This window comes from Oncorhynchus masou, chromosome 28 (genome assembly GCF_036934945.1).
Source record: "Oncorhynchus masou masou isolate Uvic2021 chromosome 28, UVic_Omas_1.1, whole genome shotgun sequence".
Taxonomy (NCBI): domain Eukaryota; kingdom Metazoa; phylum Chordata; class Actinopteri; order Salmoniformes; family Salmonidae; genus Oncorhynchus; species Oncorhynchus masou.
Window position 1 is genome coordinate 82512504 of NC_088239.1, and position 19897 is coordinate 82532400.

Consider the following 19897-nt stretch of genomic DNA (forward strand, 5'->3'; position numbering starts at 1 on the left):
CAGCGCTCTAACCCTTGAGGCTTCATGAATACAAGCCAAGGTATGTCAGGAGTACCCAATGATGACGAGCAATGCTCCAACCATCCAGTTGAGGAGAACTAAAATAAGACTTAAAAATCCTGGAGATTAAAACATTGGGTTTTTTGTTTTCATAATAAACCGTATAAAACATGAACCCCAACAGTAGTGCTTCAGTGAGCTTTTGAATGGTTAGAGTCTTTGCATAGATTCAGACCATGCCAGGTCGGTGAGATGAGGCCCAGCGGTATGTTCTCAGTTCCAGATGCATAGTTCCTAGGCCGTCATTGAAAATAAGAATTTGTTCTTAACTGACTTGCCTAGTTAAATAAAGGTAAAATAAAATACAAAAAAATAGGGACAGGCTATCCTGATCCCAGATCTGTCCTGCCAACTCCTCTGGTCATTGTCACCATAGACATTGTGTAATTTTTAATCTATACATTTCTATACCTATTCTTTCCATATGCAAGTCTATGACTAGACAAGACCGCACAAACAGATCTGGGACCAGTCGAGTGCCAGGCCGGTGAGTCCCCCTCATATGTTACTGGCTTGGGGGACCTCTGTAATACTGTCCCTTGGGTCGGGGCGAGCTACAGCAGGCCGCCGACGGATGCTGCGGCCTGACGCGATGAGGTCGGCGTAACCCCGGGAGTGAGAAAAGGCGTAGGCCGAGCGGCGGGAGCGTCTGTCGCGCTGGAACGGAGCCGGTTTCTTCTTCTCCTCCTCCTCTTCCTCCTCATACTTCTTCCTGTTCCTCTGGACCTGCGTCGGTGAGAAACAATTATTCAATAAACATTCATAAAATCTTCATAAACAAGTTTTTTTAAAATATGGATGTGTGGTGGGTTTTATTCAAGAGCACTTGAGACAGGATGTTGTTACCCAGATTTTTCCATTTCGAACACCCCCCACAATCCACAGATCTCGGATACAAAAACATCTCACAATATTGCAGAGGCAACGAGCCCGTACCCTGGACATATCACATATTACAGATATCAAGACATTATGAGTAAAGTCATTTTCGGGTTAGTGGTAGCTGGGCCTTACGTTGTCTCCAACGGACGGCCATATGGTTTTGCAGAGGAACTGAATGAAGATGACCGGTAGCAGGCTGATTCCCACAGTCAGGATGATGGTCAGCCACAGATAGGGCTGTCTGAGCGCGTTAGGGGCTACACCTGACTCACGCAGAAATACAAACACATACGCTGGGTTAGAAAAGCACAGTAATTACTCACCATCTGTGACAAGAGCCATATGGCCAGGGTCATGTTCATAAGGTGCGAATTGGAAGAAAACTGACAGAATTAGGGGAGGGGGGGGGGTACTACCTAAACTTGTCCAATAAGAAACATTCATTCTCCATTGTGAAACATTTTGCTATCATCTGTGTGGCCGAATGAACACGACCCAGGATAGTATTTATTAGGGCATTCAAGTGTAACGGATGTGAAATGGTTAGCTTAGTTAAGGCGCTAAATAGCGTTTCAATCGGTGACGTCACTTGCTCTGAGACCTTGAAGTAGTAGTTCCCCTTGCTCTGCAAGGGCCGCAGCTTTTGTGGAGCGATGGGTAACGATGCTTTGTGGGTGACTGTTGTTGATGTGTGCAGAGGGTCCCTGGTTCGAGCCCGGGTCGGGGCGAGGGGACGGTCTACAGTTATACTGTTACACAAGGTCCAGGAAGTCTCTCCCGGTTTTAGTCTGTTTTCATCCGTATGACAGAACCCAGATCCGAAGAGGCAGAACTCACCGGTGAAAGTGAAGGTTGATGGGAAGATGACGTGGATTCCTGCACTGTGGATATCGAACATGATGCCGAAGTATATGGCAATACTGCAGAGGACGGCGAAGCAGTTCACAAAGGTCCAGTATGACGTCTCCAGAGATATCTGGGAGAGTATGAGAGACAGGAAGTTACATCATCTATTCCAACACAGCAGGAGGAAACAGCACTTGCTGTAAAAATAGGCTTGTATGTATGTATGTATGTATGTATGTATGTATGTATGTATGTATATGTATATATTTTTTTTTTAACTCAACAGATTTCTGAAAACACACCAGAGTTTGTTTCTTGTGTCTACATGTGAGTTATGGAATGAATAACCCCTTTTGAAGGACAATAAACATAATCAATCCACCAATCAATAAATCCATTGAGGAACAAGTCAGCTACCTGCAGGTTGACGGTGAAGATGAGAGAAGAGGCCATGACCACAGCGAGGGACTGGTAGTCTGACGGTGCCTCTCCGTCCTGCCCCATGGTCTGGAGGAACGCCCCGTACGGGATGAAGAAGACCACCAGAGAGGTGAAGATGCCGTGGAACAGACTGATGAAGAAGTTCTTGTAGTTGAACAGCGCCCCCTGCTGACCAGGGAGGTATAACTTGGGAAACTTTCTGCTCAGCTTGTCGTTCACATCCTTCAAGGAAACAGGAAATATACATTTCATATTAGCTCAGGGCTTCCCAAACTTGTACTGCACATTCTCCCAAATTGACACTTAAATGCAGGGGACTCCACTTGGACAAGGCTTGTTAAGGCTGTGTGTTCATATTCACTAAATTTTAGTAGTTTAAGAGATCCTTTGTTGGCACTAAGCGGTTGTATTCTATACCCATTTGAAGATCATTTGTTTGATAATAAGCTGAAATGTTTTCTCAATGGGCCCAGGGGGATCCCACACAGTATCCCAGTATCCCACACAGTATCCCAGTATCCCACACAGTATCCCAGTGTCCCACACAGTATCCCAGTATCCCACACAGTATCCCAGTGTCCCGCACAGTATCACAGTATCCCAGTATCCCACACAGTATCCCAGTATCCCACACAGTATCCCAGTATCCCACACAGTATCCCAGTATCCCACACAGTATCCCAGTATCCCACACAGTATCCCAGTATCCCAGTATCCCACACAGTATCCCAGTATCCCACACAGTATCCCAGTATCCCGCACAGTATCCCACACAGTATCCCAGTGTCCCACAGTATCCCAGTATCCCACACAGTATCCCAGTGTCCCACACAGTATCCCAGTATCCCACACAGTATCCCAGTATCCCACACAGTATCCCAGTATCCCACACAGTATCCCAGTATCCCACACAGTATCCCAGTATCCCACACAGTATCCCAGTGTCCCATCCCACACAGTATCCCAGTATCCCAGTATCCCACACAGTATCCCAGTATCCCACACAGTATCCCAGTATCCCACACAGTATCCCAGTGTCCCACACAGTATCCCAGTATCCCACAGTATCCCAGTATCCCACACAGTATCCCAGTATCCCACAGTATCCCAGTATCCCACACAGTATCCCAGTATCCCACAGTATCCCACAGTATCCCACACAGTATCCCAGTATCCCACACAGTATCCCAGTATCCCACACAGTATCCCAGTATCCCACACAGTATCCCACACAGTATCCCAGTATCCCACACAGTATCCCACAGTATCCCAGTATCCCACACAGTATCCCACACAGTATCCCAGTATCCCACACAGTATCCCACAGTATCCCCCACAGTATCCCAGTATCCCACACAGTATCCCAGTATCCCACCAGTATCCCAGTATCCCACACAGTATCCCAGTATCCCACACAGTATCCCAGTATCCCACACAGTATCCCAGTATCCCACAGTATCCCAGTATCACACAGTATCCCACAGTATCCCAGTATCCCACACAGTATCCCACACAGTATCCCAGTGTCCCACACAGTATCCCAGTGTCCCACACAGTATCCCACACAGTATCCCAGTATCCCACACAGTATCCCAGTATCCCACAGTATCCCAGTATCCCACACAGTATCCCAGTATCCCACACAGTATCCCAGTATCCCACACAGTATCCCAGTATCCCACACAGTATCCCAGTATCCCACACAGTATCCCAGTGTCCCACACAGTATCCCAGTATCCCAGTATCCCACACAGTATCCCAGTATCCCAGTATCCCACACAGTATCCCAGTATCCCACACAGGATCCCACACAGTATCCCAGTGTCCCACACAGTATCCCAGTATCCCACACAGTATCCCAGTGTCCCACACAGTATCACAGTATCCCACACAGTATCCCAGTATCCCACACAGTATCCCAGTATCCCACACAGTATCCCAGTATCCCACACAGTATCCCAGTATCCCACACAGTATCCCAGTGTCCCACACAGTATCCCCACAGTATCCCACACAGTATCCCACAGTATCCCAGTATCCCAGTATCCCACACAGTATCCCACACAGTATCCCCACACAGTATCCCAGTATCCCACATCCCAGTATCCCACAGTATCCCACACAGTATCCCAGTGTCCCACACAGTATCCCAGTATCCCACACAGTATCCCAGTATCCCACAGTATCCCAGTATCCAGTATCCCAGTATCCCACACAGTATCCCAGTATCCCACACAGTATCCCAGTATCCCACACAGTATCCCAGTATCCCAGTCCCACACAGTATCCCACACAGTATCCCACACAGTATCCCAGTATCCCACACAGTATCCCAGTATCCCACAGTATCCCAGTATCCCACACAGTATCCCAGTATCCCACACAGTATCCCAGTATCCCACACAGTATCCCACACAGTATCCCACACAGTATCCCAGTATCCCAGTGTCCCACACAGTATCCCAGTATCCCACAGTATCCCAGTATCCCACACAGTATCCCACAGTATCCCAGTATCCCACACAGTATCCCAGTATCCCACACAGTATCCCAGTATCCCACACAGTATCCCAGTATCCCACACAGTATCCCAGTATCCCACACAGTATCCCAGTATCCCACACAGTATCCCACACAGTATCCCAGTATCCCACAGTATCCCAGTATCCCAGTGTCCCACACAGTATCAGTATCCCACACAGTATCCCAGTATCACACAGTATCCCAGTATCCCATCACAGTATCCCACACAGTATCCCACACAGTATCCCAGTATCCCACACAGTATCCCAGTGTCCCACACAGTATCCCAGTATCCCACACAGTATCCCAGTATCCCACACAGTATCCCAGTATCCCAGTGTCCCAGTATCCCAGTATCCCACACAGTATCCCAGTATCCCAGTCCCACACAGTATCCCAGTATCCCACAGTATCCCACACCCAGTGTCCCATATCCCAGTATCCCACAGTATCCCAGTATCCCACACAGTATCCCAGTATCCCACACAGTATCCCAGTATCCCACAGTATCCCAGTATCCCACACAGTATCCCAGTATCCCACACAGTATCCCAGTATCCCACACAGTATCCCAGTATCCCACACAGTATCCCACACAGTATCCCAGACAGTATCCCACACAGTATCCCACACAGTATCCCAGTATCCCACACAGTATCCCACACAGTATCCCAGTGTCCCACACAGTATCCCAGTATCCCACACAGTATCCCAGTATCCCACACAGTATCCCAGTATCCCAGTATCCCACACAGTATCCCAGTATCCCACAGTATCCCAGTGTCCCACACAGTATCCCAGTATCCCACACAGTATCCCAGTATCCACACAGTATCCCAGTATCCCACACAGTCCCATCCCAGTATCCCACACAGTATCCCAGTATCCCACAGTATCCCAGTGTCCCACACAGTATCCCAGTATCCCACACAGTATCCCAGTATCCCACACAGTATCCCAGTATCCCACAGTATCCCCACACAGTATCCCAGTATCCCAGTATCCCAGTATCCCACAGTATCCCAGTATCCCACACAGTATCCCAGTATCCCACACAGTATCCCAGTATCCCACACAGTATCCCAGTATCCCACACAGTATCCCAGTATCCCACACAGTATCCCAGTATCCCACACCCAGTATCCCAGTATCCCACACAGTATCCCAGTATCCCACACAGTATCCCAGTATCCCATATCCCAGTATCCCACAGTATCCCAGTATCCCACAGTATCCCAGTATCCCACACAGTATCCCAGTATCCCAGTATCCCACACAGTATCCCAGTATCCCACACAGTATCCCAGTATCCCACACAGTATCCCAGTATCCCACACAGTATCCCAGTATCCCACACAGTATCCCAGTATCCCACACAGTATCAGTATCCCAGTATCCCACACAGTATCCCAGTCCCACACAGTATCCCACACAGTATCCCACCCACACCCAGTATCCCACACAGTATCCCAGTGTCACACAGTATCCCAGTGTCCCACACAGTATCCCAGTATCCCACACAGTATCCCAGTATCCCACACAGTATCCCAGTATCCCACACAGTATCCCAGTATCCCACACAGTATCCCAGTATCCCACACAGTATCCCAGTGTCCCAACACAGTATCCCAGTATCCCACACAGTATCCCAGTATCCCACACAGTATCCCAGTATCCCACAGTATCCCAGTATCCCACACAGTATCCCAGTATCCCACACAGTATCCCAGTATCCCACACAGTATCCCAGTATCCCACACAGTATCCCAGTATCCCACACCCAGTATCCCACACAGTATCCCCCACACAGTATCCCAGTATCCCACACAGTATCCCAGTATCCCACACAGTATCCCAGTATCCCATCCCAGTATCCCAGTATCCCACCCACACAGTATCCCAGTATCCCACACAGTATCCCAGTCCACACAGTATCCCAGTATCCCACACAGTATCCCAGTATCCCACACCCAGTATCCCACACAGTATCCCAGTATCCCACACAGTATCCCAGTATCCCACACAGTATCCCAGTATCCCACACAGTATCCCAGTATCCCACACAGTATCCCAGTATCCCACACAGTATCCCAGTATCCCACACAGTATCCCAGTATCCCACAGTATCCCAGTATCCCAGTATCCCACACAGTATCCCAGTGTCCCACACAGTATCCCAGTATCCCACACAGTATCCCAGTATCCCACACCCAGTATCCCAGTATCCCAGTATCCCACAGTATCCCAGTATCCCACACAGTATCCCAGTATCCCACACCCAGTATCCCACACAGTATCCCAGTATCCCACACAGTATCCCAGTATCCCACACAGTATCCCAGTATCCCACACAGTATCCCAGTATCCCACACAGTATCCCAGTATCCCACACAGTATCCCAGTATCCCACACAGTATCCCAGTATCCCACACAGTATCCCAGTATCCCACACAGTATCCCAGTATCCCACACAGTATCAGTATCCCACACAGTATCCCAGTATCCCACACAGTATCCCAGTATCCCACACAGTATCCCAGTATCCCACACAGTATCCCAGTATCCCACACAGTATCCCAGTATCCCACACAGTATCCCACACAGTATCCCAGTATCCCACACAGTATCCCAGTGTCCCACACAGTATCCCAGTATCCCACACAGTATCCCAGTATCCCACACAGTATCCCAGTATCCCACACAGTATCCCAGTATCCCACACAGTATCCCAGTGTCCCACACAGTATCCCAGTATCCCACCAGTATCCCAGTGTCCCACACAGTATCCCACACAGTATCCCAGTGTCCCACACAGTATCCCAGTATCCCACACAGTATCCCAGTATCCCACACAGTATCCCAGTATCCCACACAGTATCCCACACAGTATCCCAGTATCCCACACAGTATCCCAGTATCCCACACAGTATCCCAGTATCCCACACAGTATCCCAGTGTCCCACACAGTATCCCAGTATCCCACACAGTATCCCAGTATCCCACACAGTATCCCACACAGTATCCCAGTATCCCACACAGTATCCCAGTATCCCACACAGTATCCCAGTATCCCACAGTATCCCAGTATCCCACACAGTATCCCAGTATCCCAGTATCCCACACAGTATCCCAGTATCCCACACAGTATCCCACACAGTATCCCAGTATCCCAGTATCCCACACAGTATCCCAGTATCCCACACAGTATCCCACACACAGTATCCCAGTATCCACAGTATCCCAGTATCCCACACAGTATCCCAGTATCCCACACAGTATCCCAGTATCCCACACAGTATCCCACACAGTATCCCACACAGTATCCCAGTATCCACACACCCAGTATCCCAGTATCCCACACAGTATCCCAGTATCCCACACAGTATCCCAGTATCCCACACAGTATCCCAGTATCCCACACAGTATCCCAGTATCCCACAGTATCCCAGTATCCCACACAGTATCCCACAGTATCCCAGTATCCCACACAGTATCCCAGTATCCCACACAGTATCCCAGTATCCCACACAGTATCACAGTATCCCAGTATCCCACACAGTATCCCAGTGTCCCACACAGTATCCCAGTGTCCCACACAGTATCCCAGTATCCCAGTATCCCACACAGTATCCCAGTGTCCCACACAGTATCCCAGTATCCCACAGTATCCCCACACAGTATCCCAGTGTCACACAGTATCCCAGTATCCCACACAGTATCCCAGTATCCCACACAGTATCCCAGTATCCCACACAGTATCCCAGTATCCCACAGTATCCCAGTATCCCACAGTATCCCACACAGTATCCCAGTATCCCACACAGTATCCCAGTATCACACAGTATCCCAGTATCCCACACAGTATCCCAGTATCCCACACAGTATCCCAGTATCCCACACAGTATCCCAGTATCCCACACAGTATCCCAGTATCCCACCCAGTATCCCAGTATCCCACACAGTATCCCAGTATCCCAGTATCCCAGTATCCCACACAGTATCCCAGTATCCCACACAGTATCCCAGTATCCCACACAGTATCCCAGTATCCCACAGTATCCCAGTCCCACACAGTATCCCACACAGTATCCCAGTATCCCACACAGTATCCCAGTATCCCACACAGTATCCCAGTATCCCACAGTATCCCAGTATCCCACACAGTATCCCAGTATCCCACACAGTATCCCAGTGTCCCATATCCCAGTATCCCAGTGTCCCACAGTATCCCACACAGTATCCCACAGTATCCCAGTGTCCCACACAGTATCCCAGTATCCCACACAGTATCCCACACAGTATCCCATCCCACAGTATCCCAGTATCCCACACAGTATCCCAGTGTCCCACACAGTATCCCAGTATCCCACACAGTATCCCAGTGTCCAGTATCCCACACAGTATCCCACACAGTATCCCAGTATCCCACACACAGTATCCCAGTATCCCACAGTATCCCAGTATCCCACACAGTATCCCACACAGTATCCCAGTATCCCACAGTATCACAGTATCCCAGTATCCCACACAGTATCCCAGTATCCCACACAGTATCCCAGTGTCCCACACAGTATCCCAGTATCCCACACAGTATCCCAGTATCCCACACACAGTATCCCAGTATCCCACACAGTATCCCAGTATCCCACACAGTATCCCAGTATCCCACACAGTATCCCAGTGTCCCACACAGTATCCCAGTGTCCCACACAGTATCCCAGTGTCCCACACAGTATCCCAGTGTCCCACACAGTATCCCAGTATCCCACACAGTATCCCAGTATCCCAGTATCCCAGTGTCCCACACATTATCCCAGTGTCCCACACACAGTATCCCAGTGTCCCACACACAGTATCCCAGTGTCCCACACAGTATCCCAGTGTCCCACACACAGTATCCCAGTATCCCACACAGTATCCCAGTATCCCACACAGTATCCCACCCAGTATCCCACACAGTATCCCAGTGTCCCACACAGTATCCCAGTGTCCCACACCCAGTATCCCAGTGTCCCACACACAGTATCCCAGTGTCCCACACACAGTATCCCAGTGTCCCACACAGTATCCCAGTATCCCACACAGTATCCCAGTATCCCACACAGTATCCAGTATCCCAGTATCCCACACAGTATCCCAGTATCCCACACAGTATCCCAGTATCCCAGTGTCCCACACAGTATCCCAGTGTCCCACACAGTGTCCCACACAGTATCCCAGTATCCCAGTGTCCCACACAGTATCCCAGTGTCCCACACAGTATCCCAGTGTCCCACACAGTATCCCAGTGTCCCACACAGTATCCCAGTATCCCACACAGTATCCCAGTATCCCAGTGTCCCACACAGTATCCCAGTGTCCCACACAGTATCCCAGTATCCCAGTGTCCCAGTATCCCAGTATCCCAGTATCCCAGTATCCCAGTGTCCCACACAGTATCCCAGTGTCCCACACAGTATCCCAGTGTCCCACACAGTATCCCAGTGTCCCACACAGTATCCCACACAGTATCACAGTATCCCAGTATCCCACACAGTATCCCAGTGTCCCACACAGTATCCCAGTATCCCAGTATCCCACACAGTATCCCAGTGTCCCCCAACACAGTATCCCAGTATCCCACACAGTATCCCAGTATCCCACACAGTATCCCAGTATCCCACACAGTATCCCAGTATCCCACACAGTATCCCAGTATCCCACACAGTATCCCAGTATCCCACACAGTATCCCAGTATCCCACACAGTATCCCAGTATCCCACACAGTATCCCAGTATCCCACACAGTATCCCAGTATCCCACACAGTATCCCAGTATCCCACACAGTATCACAGTATCCCACACAGTATCACAGTATCCCACACAGTATCACAGTATCCCACACAGTATCCCAGTATCCCACACAGTATCCCAGTATCCCAGTATCCCACACAGTATCCCAGTATCCCACACAGTATCCCAGTACCCCACACAGTATCCCAGTATCCCACACAGTATCCCAGTGTCCCGTACCCAAGTTTGGGAACCACTGTATTAACATTTACGTGTAATATGATCGGAATAAGATGGGAGTTTTCATTCAATGTTCATCATTAAAAACAGTGAACATAAAGCCTGTTCCCTCTATATAAAATATCAGCTTGTCCAGCTGGCATTTGAAGACAACTGGTGCCCAGTGTGAATAGCCAAGTTATCATTACTCATTGTTTTATTCCTTTCCTACAGTATTATTTCTCAATTTTCTAATCTCTCTGCATTGTTGACGAAGGTCCCGTAAGTAACAATTTCACTGTTGTTTAATACAAATACAAATTAGATTTGGATATATTATGGACATTTTCAAAAATGTATCTCCTTAATAGCTTACCTGATCCAACAAGCCAACCAGCAGGACAGGAAGAGAGCTGTACATCACATTGTACAAGGTGATGAACCAATCTTCATAGGCAACCTGGAGTAGTATCATAGTCATATATCACACAATAAATTACTCCTCCATTTTTAGATTTTATTTAAAACTTTATTTAACTAGGCAAGTCAGTTGATTAAGAACAAATTATTATTTACAATGACGGCCTACCGGGGAACAGTGGGTTAACTGCCTTGTTCAGGGGGGCAGAAAGACAGATGTTTACCTTGTCAGATCGGGGATTTGATCGAGCAACCTTTCAGTTACTGGCCCAATGCTCTAACTACTTGGATACCCTGCCGCCCCTCTATCATCAAATACATGTCCACATTTAGGATCAATCATCTGTACCATAGTATATGGTACAAAAGTAATGTGAGGGTTTTGAAGTCAGTCTAGTAAATAAGTGGCCGTTGAAAATGCAGTTTAGACAGATGGTGCCCTAAATGGCACCCTAGGGCTCTGGTCAAAAGTAGTGGACTATTTAGGGAATCGGGCTCTGGTCAAAAGTAGTGGACTATTTAGGGAATCGGGCTCTGGTCAAGAGTAGTGGACTATTTAGGGAATCGGGCTCTGGTCAAAAGTAGTGGACTATTTAGGGAATCGGGCTCTGGTCAAAAGTAGTGGACTATTTAGGGAACCGGGCTCTGGTCAAAAGTAGTGGACTATTTAAGGGAACCGGGCTCTGGTCAAAAGTAGTGGACTATTTAAGGGAACCGGGCTCTGGTCAAAAGTAGTGGACTATTTAAGGGAACCGGGCTCTGGTCAAAAGTAGTGGACTATTTAGGGCTCTGGTCAAAAGTAGTGCACTATTTAGGGAACCGGGCGGGCTCTGGTCAAAAGTAGTGCACTATTTAGTCTGATCAAAAGTAGTGCACTATTTAGGGAATCGGGCTCTGGTCAAAAGTCGGGCTCTGGTCAAAAGTAGTGGACTATTTAGGGAATATTGTACCAGTTGGGATATACCCTACCTCTAGAACATTCTCTCACCTGAGCTGAGAACCCATTGAAGAAGGAGTACCAGAAGTGGACCAGGGTGAAGGCAAAGTTCTTGAAGAAGAAGTAGCGGAGGAACTTGCACATGCGGATGTAGGACCAGCGACCGTGGACCAGCAGGAGACGCTCCAGGTACCGGAACTGAGCGAAGGCATAGTCACTGGACATCACCGCCTGCATGCCCTCCTGTCCAGATATACCCACACCGATGTCTGCAGCTGGAGAGGGGGGACAAAAACAGAGAATTTGTCTCCAACAGCTGAAGAGGTGAGGAGTTCGCAAAGGGGGAGTAGATATCACACAACACTTCACTACAAAAGGCTTTGTGGTGAGAACTACAATTCAGCGATAACAACTGCTCACAAATCATGAATAATTTAACATTAAACCAAATAAATCTCCTCCCGTACTCTTGATCATGTTGACGTCATTGGCTCCGTCTCCGATGGACAGCGTGACGGCCTTCTTATACTTCTTCACCAGGCTGACCACGTTGGCCTTTTGTTTTGGCGTGACCCGGCAGCAGATGACCGCCTCGCACTCACACGCCATGTTCACAAAGTCCACCTGACGACTCTCCTTCTCCCAGTCGTCGATTGGCTGGGTGGAGTCCTGAGGCGTGGCGGAGGCGGGTCTCCTTCCGAGACGCTTCAAGCGAAGGCGGCGGCGTTTCTTCTTTTTCTCGTATAAGATCTCGTTCTGTGGAGAGAGACAGACGCCTATTTAGTCTTTACAAAAAAAATATATACTTTTGTTCACAAAAGAAAAACCTCACAAAACAATGAAATTAAAAAGCTCTATGTAAATATTAGGCTGAGTCAAGTGTACGCCTTTAATGATCATTTCATGTTGAACAGCAACAGTAACTAGCTGTAGTCTACACTCACCAGCCAGCCTCCAGTGATGATGAGTGCGTTCTTGCCAGGCTCGGAGAAGAACGGATCCGGAACCTTCTTCCTGGTTCGCCCGGACGCAGGCAGCTGGTCCCTCCGGCTTGCCTGTCTGATTCGCAGCTTCTCACTATCACACACACAAGACCGTGAAACATCAGAACTACATCTTACACTCAACTACACTCTCTGTAACAGTGTATTATCATAACTTCACTCTGCAAATACAGCAGGTGCCTTTACAGCAGTAGCCTAGCCTAGCCTTTACAGCAGTAGCCTAGCCTAGCCTTTACAGCAGCAGCCTAGCCTAGCCTTTACAGCAGCAGCCTAGCCTAGCCTTTACAGCAGTAGCCTAGCCTAGCCTTTACAGCAGCAGCCTAGCCTAGCCTTTACAGCAGCAGCCTAGCCTAGCCTTTACAGCAGCAGCCTAGCCTAGCCTTTACAGCAGCAGCCTAGCCTAGCCTTTACAGCAGCAGCCTAGCCTAGCCTTTACAGCAGTAGCCTAGCCTTTACAGCAGTAGCCTAGCCTAGCCTTTACAGCAGTAGCCTAGCCTAGCCTTTACAGCAGCAGCCTAGCCTAGCCTTTACAGGAGCAGCCTAGCCTAGCCTTTACAGGAGCAGCCTAGCCTAGCCTTTACAGGAGCAGCCTAGCCTAGCCTTTACAGGAGCAGCCTAGCCTAGCCTTTACAGGAGCAGCCTAGCCTAGCCTTTACAGGAGCAGCCTAGCCTTTACAGGAGCAGCCTAGCCTTTACAGCAGCAGCCTAGCCTTTACAGCAGCAGCCTAGCCTTTACAGGAGCAGCCTAGCCTTTACAGGAGCAGCCTAGCCTTTACAGGAGCAGCCTAGCCTAGCCTTTACAGCAGCAGCCTAGCCTTTACAGCAGCAGCCTAGCCTTTACAGCAGCAGCCTAGCCTTTACAGGAGCAGCCTAGCCTTTACAGGAGCAGCCTAGCCTTTACAGGAGCAGCCTAGCCTTTACAGGAGCAGCCTAGCCTTTACAGGAGCAGCCTAGCCTTTACAGGAGCAGCCTAGCCTTTACAGCAGCAGCCTAGCCTTTACAGGAGCAGCCTAGCCTTTACAGGAGCAGCCTAGCCTTTACAGGAGCACAGCTACACACGGATGACTCACATCAAGCACTGGGGCCCATAGACCTACACTTCTCCTCTAATATCTTAAACCTACTTGATATCATCTCCATAGTGGATCTGCATGTCATCGGTAAGCAGCTCACAGGAATAGCCAATGTTCTCCGCCGTTTCTGCAAGGAGGAAATATAGAAGAAAATGTTAATGTTAATATCATCAATACACATCTAATCCATCAAGAGGCAAACTCAGTGAAGTAGCAGCTCAAGATGTTATCTCAGTCATTAAATCAACAGTAACACAATGTTGGGAGGTACAGTGCCTTGCGAAAGTATTCGGCCCCCTTGAACTTTGCAACCTTTTGCCACATTTCAGGCTTCAAACATAAAGATATAAAACTGTATTTTTTTGTGAAGAATCAACAACAAGTGGGACACAATCATGAAGTGGAACGACATTTATTGAATATTTCAAACTTTTTTAACAAATCAAAAACTGAAAAATTGGGCGTGCAAAATTATTCAGCCCCTTTACTTTCAGTGCAGCAAACTCTCTCCAGAAGTTCAGTGAGGATCTCTGAATGATCCAATGTTGACCTAAATGACTAATGATGATAAATACAATCCACCTGTGTGTAATCAAGTCTCCGTATAAATGCACCTGCACTGTGATAGTCTCAGAGGTCCGTTAAAAGCGCAGAGAGCATCATGAAGAACAAGGAACACACCAGGCAGGTCCGAGATACTGTTGTGAAGAAGTTTAAAGCCGGATTTGGATACAAAAAGATTTCCCAAGCTTTAAACATCCCAAGGAGCACTGTGCAAGCGATAATATTGAAATGGAAGGAGTATCAGACCACTGCAAATCTACCAAGACCTGGCCATCCCTCTAAACTTTCAGCTCATACAAGGAGAAGACTGATCAGAGATGCAGCCAAGGGGCCCATGATCACTCTGGATGAACTGCAGAGATCTACAGCTGAGGTGGGAGACTCTGTCCATAGGACAACAATCAGTCGTATATTGCACAAATCTGGCCTTTATGAAAGAGTGGCAAGAAGAAAGCCATTTCTTAAAGATATCCATAAAAAGTGTTGTTTAAAGTTTGCCACAAGCCACCTGGGAGACTCACCAAACATGTGGAAGAAGGTGCTCTGGTCAGATGAAACCAAAATTGAACTTTTTGGCAACAATGCAAAACGTTATGTTTGGCGTAAAAGCAACACAGCTCATCACCCTGAACACACCATACCCACTGTCAAACATGGTGGTGGCAGCATCATGGTTTGGGCCTGCTTTTCTTCAGCAGGGACAGGGAAGATGGTTAAAAGTGATGGGAAGATGGATGGAGCCAAATACAGGACCATTCTGGAAGAAAACCTGATGGAGTCTGCAAAAGACCTGAGACTGGGACGGAGATTTGTCTTCCAACAAGACAATGATCCAAAACATAAAGCAAAATCTACAATGGAATGGTTCAAAAATAAACATATCCAGGTGTTAGAATGGCCAAGTCAAAGTCCAGACCTGAATCCAATCGAGAATCTGTGGAAAGAATTGAAAACTGCTGTTCACAAATGCTCTCCATCCAACCTCACTGAGCTCGAGCTGTTTTGCAAGGAGGAATGGGAAAAAAATTCAGTCTCTCGATGTGCAAAACTGATAGAGACATACCCCAAGCGACTTACAGCTGTAATCGCAGCAAAAGGTGGCGCTACAAAGTATTAACTTAAGGGGGCTGAATAATTTTGCACGCCCAATTTTTCAGTTTTTGATTTGTTAAAAAAAGTTTGAAATATCCAATAAATGTCGTTCCACTTCATGATTGGGTCCCACTTGTTGATTCTTCACAAAAAATATTTTTATATCTTTATGTTTGAAGCCTGAAATGTGGCAAAAGGTCGCAAAGTTCAAGGGGGCCGAATACTTTCGCAAGGCACTGTAAACATGGGCTGCAGCCCAAGTGGAACCATATTCCCTATACTGTACAGAAGTGCACTACTATGGCCCTGGTTATAAGCAGTGTGTTAAATAGGGAACAGGGATGGAACCCGACTGTAAAGCCCAGGCCCCGGTTAGATAGAGATGAACATTCCAGACAAAGGCTGGCCGCCATGTGAACACAGCTCTCTCACCTTTCTTCTCTCTCTCACCTTTCTTCTCTCTCTCTCACCTTTCTTCTCTCTCTCTCTCTCACCTTTCTTCTCTCTCTCTCTCACACCTTTCTTATCTCTCTCTCTCACACCTTTCTTATCTCTCTCTCACACACCTTTCTTCTCTCTCTCTCACACCTTTCTTCTCTCTCTCTCACACCTTTCTTCTCTCTCTCTCACACCTTTCTTCTCTCTCTCTCTCACACCTTTCTTCTCTCTCTCTCACCTTTCTCCTCTCTCACCTTTCTCTCTCTCTCACCTTTCTTCTCTCTCTCTCACCTTTCTTCTCTCTCTCTCACCTTTCTTCTCTCTCTCTCACCTTTCTTCTCTCTCTCTCACCTTTCTTATCTCCGGTGAGAACCCAGATCTTGATGTCAGCCTTTGCCAGCTTGGCGATGGTCTCAGGAACCCCGTCCTGGAGCTTGTCCTCGATGGCAGTCGCTCCGATCATCTGCGAAAGGACATAAACAAAAAGTAAACCGGGTGACTTTTCAGACCAGAAAGTGGCGGCTTTAATAAAAGTAAGAGTCAGATTTCTTTGGTAACACGAGATAAAGGGTGTTAAAACCGGTGTCCTGATTACATTTACCATCTGGCCCTCATACCATCGTGGCCACCTAATCATCCCCAGCTTCCAACTGGCTCATTCATCCCCACTCTCTACTGTAAATTCTGGTGGGCAGCTGCTATAGACCACCAAGTGCTAACAGTCAGTATCTGGATAATATGTGTGAAATGCTTGATAATGTGTGTGATATCAACAGAGAAGTATATTTTCTGGGTGATTTTAAATATTGACTGGCTTTCATTAGGATGCCGACTCAAGAGAAAGCATCAAACTGTAACCAGTGCCTGCAACCTGGTTCAGGTTATCAGTCAACCTACCAGGGTAGTTACAAACAGCACATCTTTACTAATGCTGCAGAACTGTGCTTTAAAGCAGTATCCAAATCCATCTGATGTTGTGATCACAATATAATAGCCATCTCTAGGAAAACCAAAGTTCCAGAGACTGGGCCTAATATAGTGTATAAGAGGTCATACAATAAGTTTTGTAGTGATTCCTATGTTGTTGATGTGAAGAATATTTGTTGGTCTGTGGTGTGTAATGAGGAGCAAGCGGACGCTTGACACATTTATGAAACTACTTATTCCATTAAGACTGCACCCATTAAGAAAAGTACTGTAAAAACTGTTCAATCCCCTTGATTTGATGAGGAATTGAAAATTTAAATCACAAAACCCACTAACATCAACGACTTTTTCCCATTGGCAAGATAAAAAAAAAATAATTAAACTTAGGAATGACATGCCGGCAACAAACGCTGACACTATACATCCAGATATATCGGACCAAATTATAAAAAGACAAGAATTGTACTTTGAATTCCATGAAGCCAGTGTGAAAAAGGTGAAAAGCTACCGGGGTCTGACAATCTGGACGGAAATTTACTGAGGATAATAGTGGACAATATTGCCACTCCTATTTGCCACATCTTCAATCTAAGACGCCCAGAAAGTGTGTGCCCTCAGGCCTGGAGGGAAGCTAAAGTCTTTCCGCTACCTAAGAACAGTAAAGCCCCTTTTACTGGCTCAAATAGCCAACCAATCAGCCTGTTTACCAACCCTTAGTAAACAAATTCAGCACGCTTACAGGGAAGGACACTCAATAAGCACAGCACTTACACAAATGCCTGATGATTGGCTGAGAGAAATTGATGATAAAATGATTGTGGGGGCTGTCTTGTTAGACTTCAGTGTGACTTCTGACATTATCAAATCAGTCTGCTGCTGGAAAAACATGTGTTATGGCTTTACAGCCCCTGCTATATCGTGGATAAAGAGTTATTTGTCTAACAGAACACAGAGGATTCTTTAATAAAGTCCCCTCTTATCTCAGCTCACTGGTCACCATAGCAGCACCCACTCGTAGCACGCGCTCCAGCAGTTACATCTCACTGGTCACCCCCAAAGCCAATTCCTCCTTTGGTCGCCTTTCTTTCCAGTTCTCTGCTGCCAATGACTGGAAGGAACTGCAAAAATCACTGAAGCTGGAAACACTTATCTCCCTCACTAGCTTTAAGCACCAGCTGTCAGAGCAGCTCACAGATCACTGCACATAGCCCATCTGTAAACAGCCCATTCAACTACCTCATCCTCATACAGTATTTATCTTGCTCCTTTGCACCCCAGTATCTCTACTTGCACATTCAGCTCCCGCACATCTACCATTCCAGTGTTTAATTGTTGTATTGTAATAACTTCGCCACCATGGCCTATTTATTGCCTTAACTCCCTTATCTTACCTCATTTGCACTCACTGTATATGGACTTGTTTTCTTTTTTTCTACTGTATGTTTTGTTTATTCCATGTGTAACTCTCTGTTGTTGTATGTGTCTAACTGCTTTGCTTGACCTTGGCCAGGTCGCAGTTACAAATGAGAACTTGTTCTCAACTAGCTTACCTGGTTAAATAAAAGGTGAAATACATTTTTTTTAATAGAAGCCTCTCAAACATAATCCAGGTAGAATCAGGAATTCCCCAGGGTAGCTGTTTAGGACCCTTGCTTTTGACTAACGACATGCCACAGGCTTTGAGTAAAGCCAGAGTGTCTATGTATGTGGATGACCCAACACTATACATATCAGCTACTACAACGACTGAAATGACTGCAACTCTTAACAAAGAGCTACAGTTAGTTTCAGAATGGATGGGAAGGAATATGTTAGTCCTAAATATTTACAAAACTACAAGCATTCTATTTGGGATAAATCACTCAGTAAGCCCTAAACCTTAACTATGTCTCGTAATGAATAACATGGAAATTGAGCAAGTTGAGGTGACTAAACTGCTTGGAGTAACCCTGGATTGTAAACTGTCATGGTCAAAACATATTGATACAACAGTAGTTAAGATTGGATAAATCTGTTCCTAATAAAGCGCTGCTCTGCCTTCTTAACAACACTATCAAGGCAGGTCCTAGAGGCCCTAGTTTCTACCTTCTTAACAACACTATCAACAAGGCAGGTCCTAGTTTCTACCTTCTTAACAACACTATCAACAAGGAAGGTCCTACAGGCCCTAGTTTAGTCGCAACTTGACTACTGTTCAGTCGTGTGGTCAGGTGACACAAAAAAGGACTTAGGAAAATTGCAATTGGCTCAGAACAGGGCAGCATGGCTGGCCCTTGGATGCACACGGAGAGCAAACATTAATAACATGCATGTCAATAATCTCTCATGGCTCAAAGTGGAAGAGAGAATGACTTCATCACTACTTGTTTTTTGTAAGAGGTGTTGACAAGCGGAATGTACTAGCTGTCCGTTTAAAATACTAGCACACAGCGCGGACACCCACAAGTGGCCGTGATTAGGAGTCCCCATAGGGCAGCACGCAATTGGCCCAGCGTCGTCCAGGTTTGGCCGGGGGTATGCCGGGGGTATGCAGTCAATGTAAATAATGATTTGTTCTTAACTGACTTTACTAGTTAAATAAAGGTTAAAAAAATTCAAATAAAAACAAGACATGCCACAAGAGGTCTCTTCTTCACAGTCCCAGACTATGGGAAGTCCAGAATGACAACATGGAACTATTCCACAGAGGTGCATGGAA

At 47.0% G+C, this 19897-nt stretch overlaps 1 protein-coding gene across 1 annotated transcript in view; it reads right to left on the reverse strand.

The window, feature by feature from the left end:
• Nucleotides 1-406: 406 nt before the first annotated feature.
• Nucleotides 407-19897, reverse strand: part of LOC135518407 (phospholipid-transporting ATPase IC-like) — a 53316-nt gene continuing 33825 nt past the window's right edge. The window contains exons 19-28 of the mRNA XM_064943580.1: nt 16624-16735; nt 14230-14305; nt 13046-13178; nt 12569-12857; nt 12153-12376; nt 11121-11204; nt 2206-2451; nt 1780-1918; nt 1075-1205; nt 407-786 (exon numbers count right to left, since the gene is read on the reverse strand). Of these exons, the coding sequence (XP_064799652.1) occupies nt 559-786; nt 1075-1205; nt 1780-1918; nt 2206-2451; nt 11121-11204; nt 12153-12376; nt 12569-12857; nt 13046-13178; nt 14230-14305; nt 16624-16735 (1662 nt within the window). The 3' untranslated portion in view covers nt 407-558. The remainder of the gene's footprint in view (nt 787-1074; nt 1206-1779; nt 1919-2205; nt 2452-11120; nt 11205-12152; nt 12377-12568; nt 12858-13045; nt 13179-14229; nt 14306-16623; nt 16736-19897) is intronic.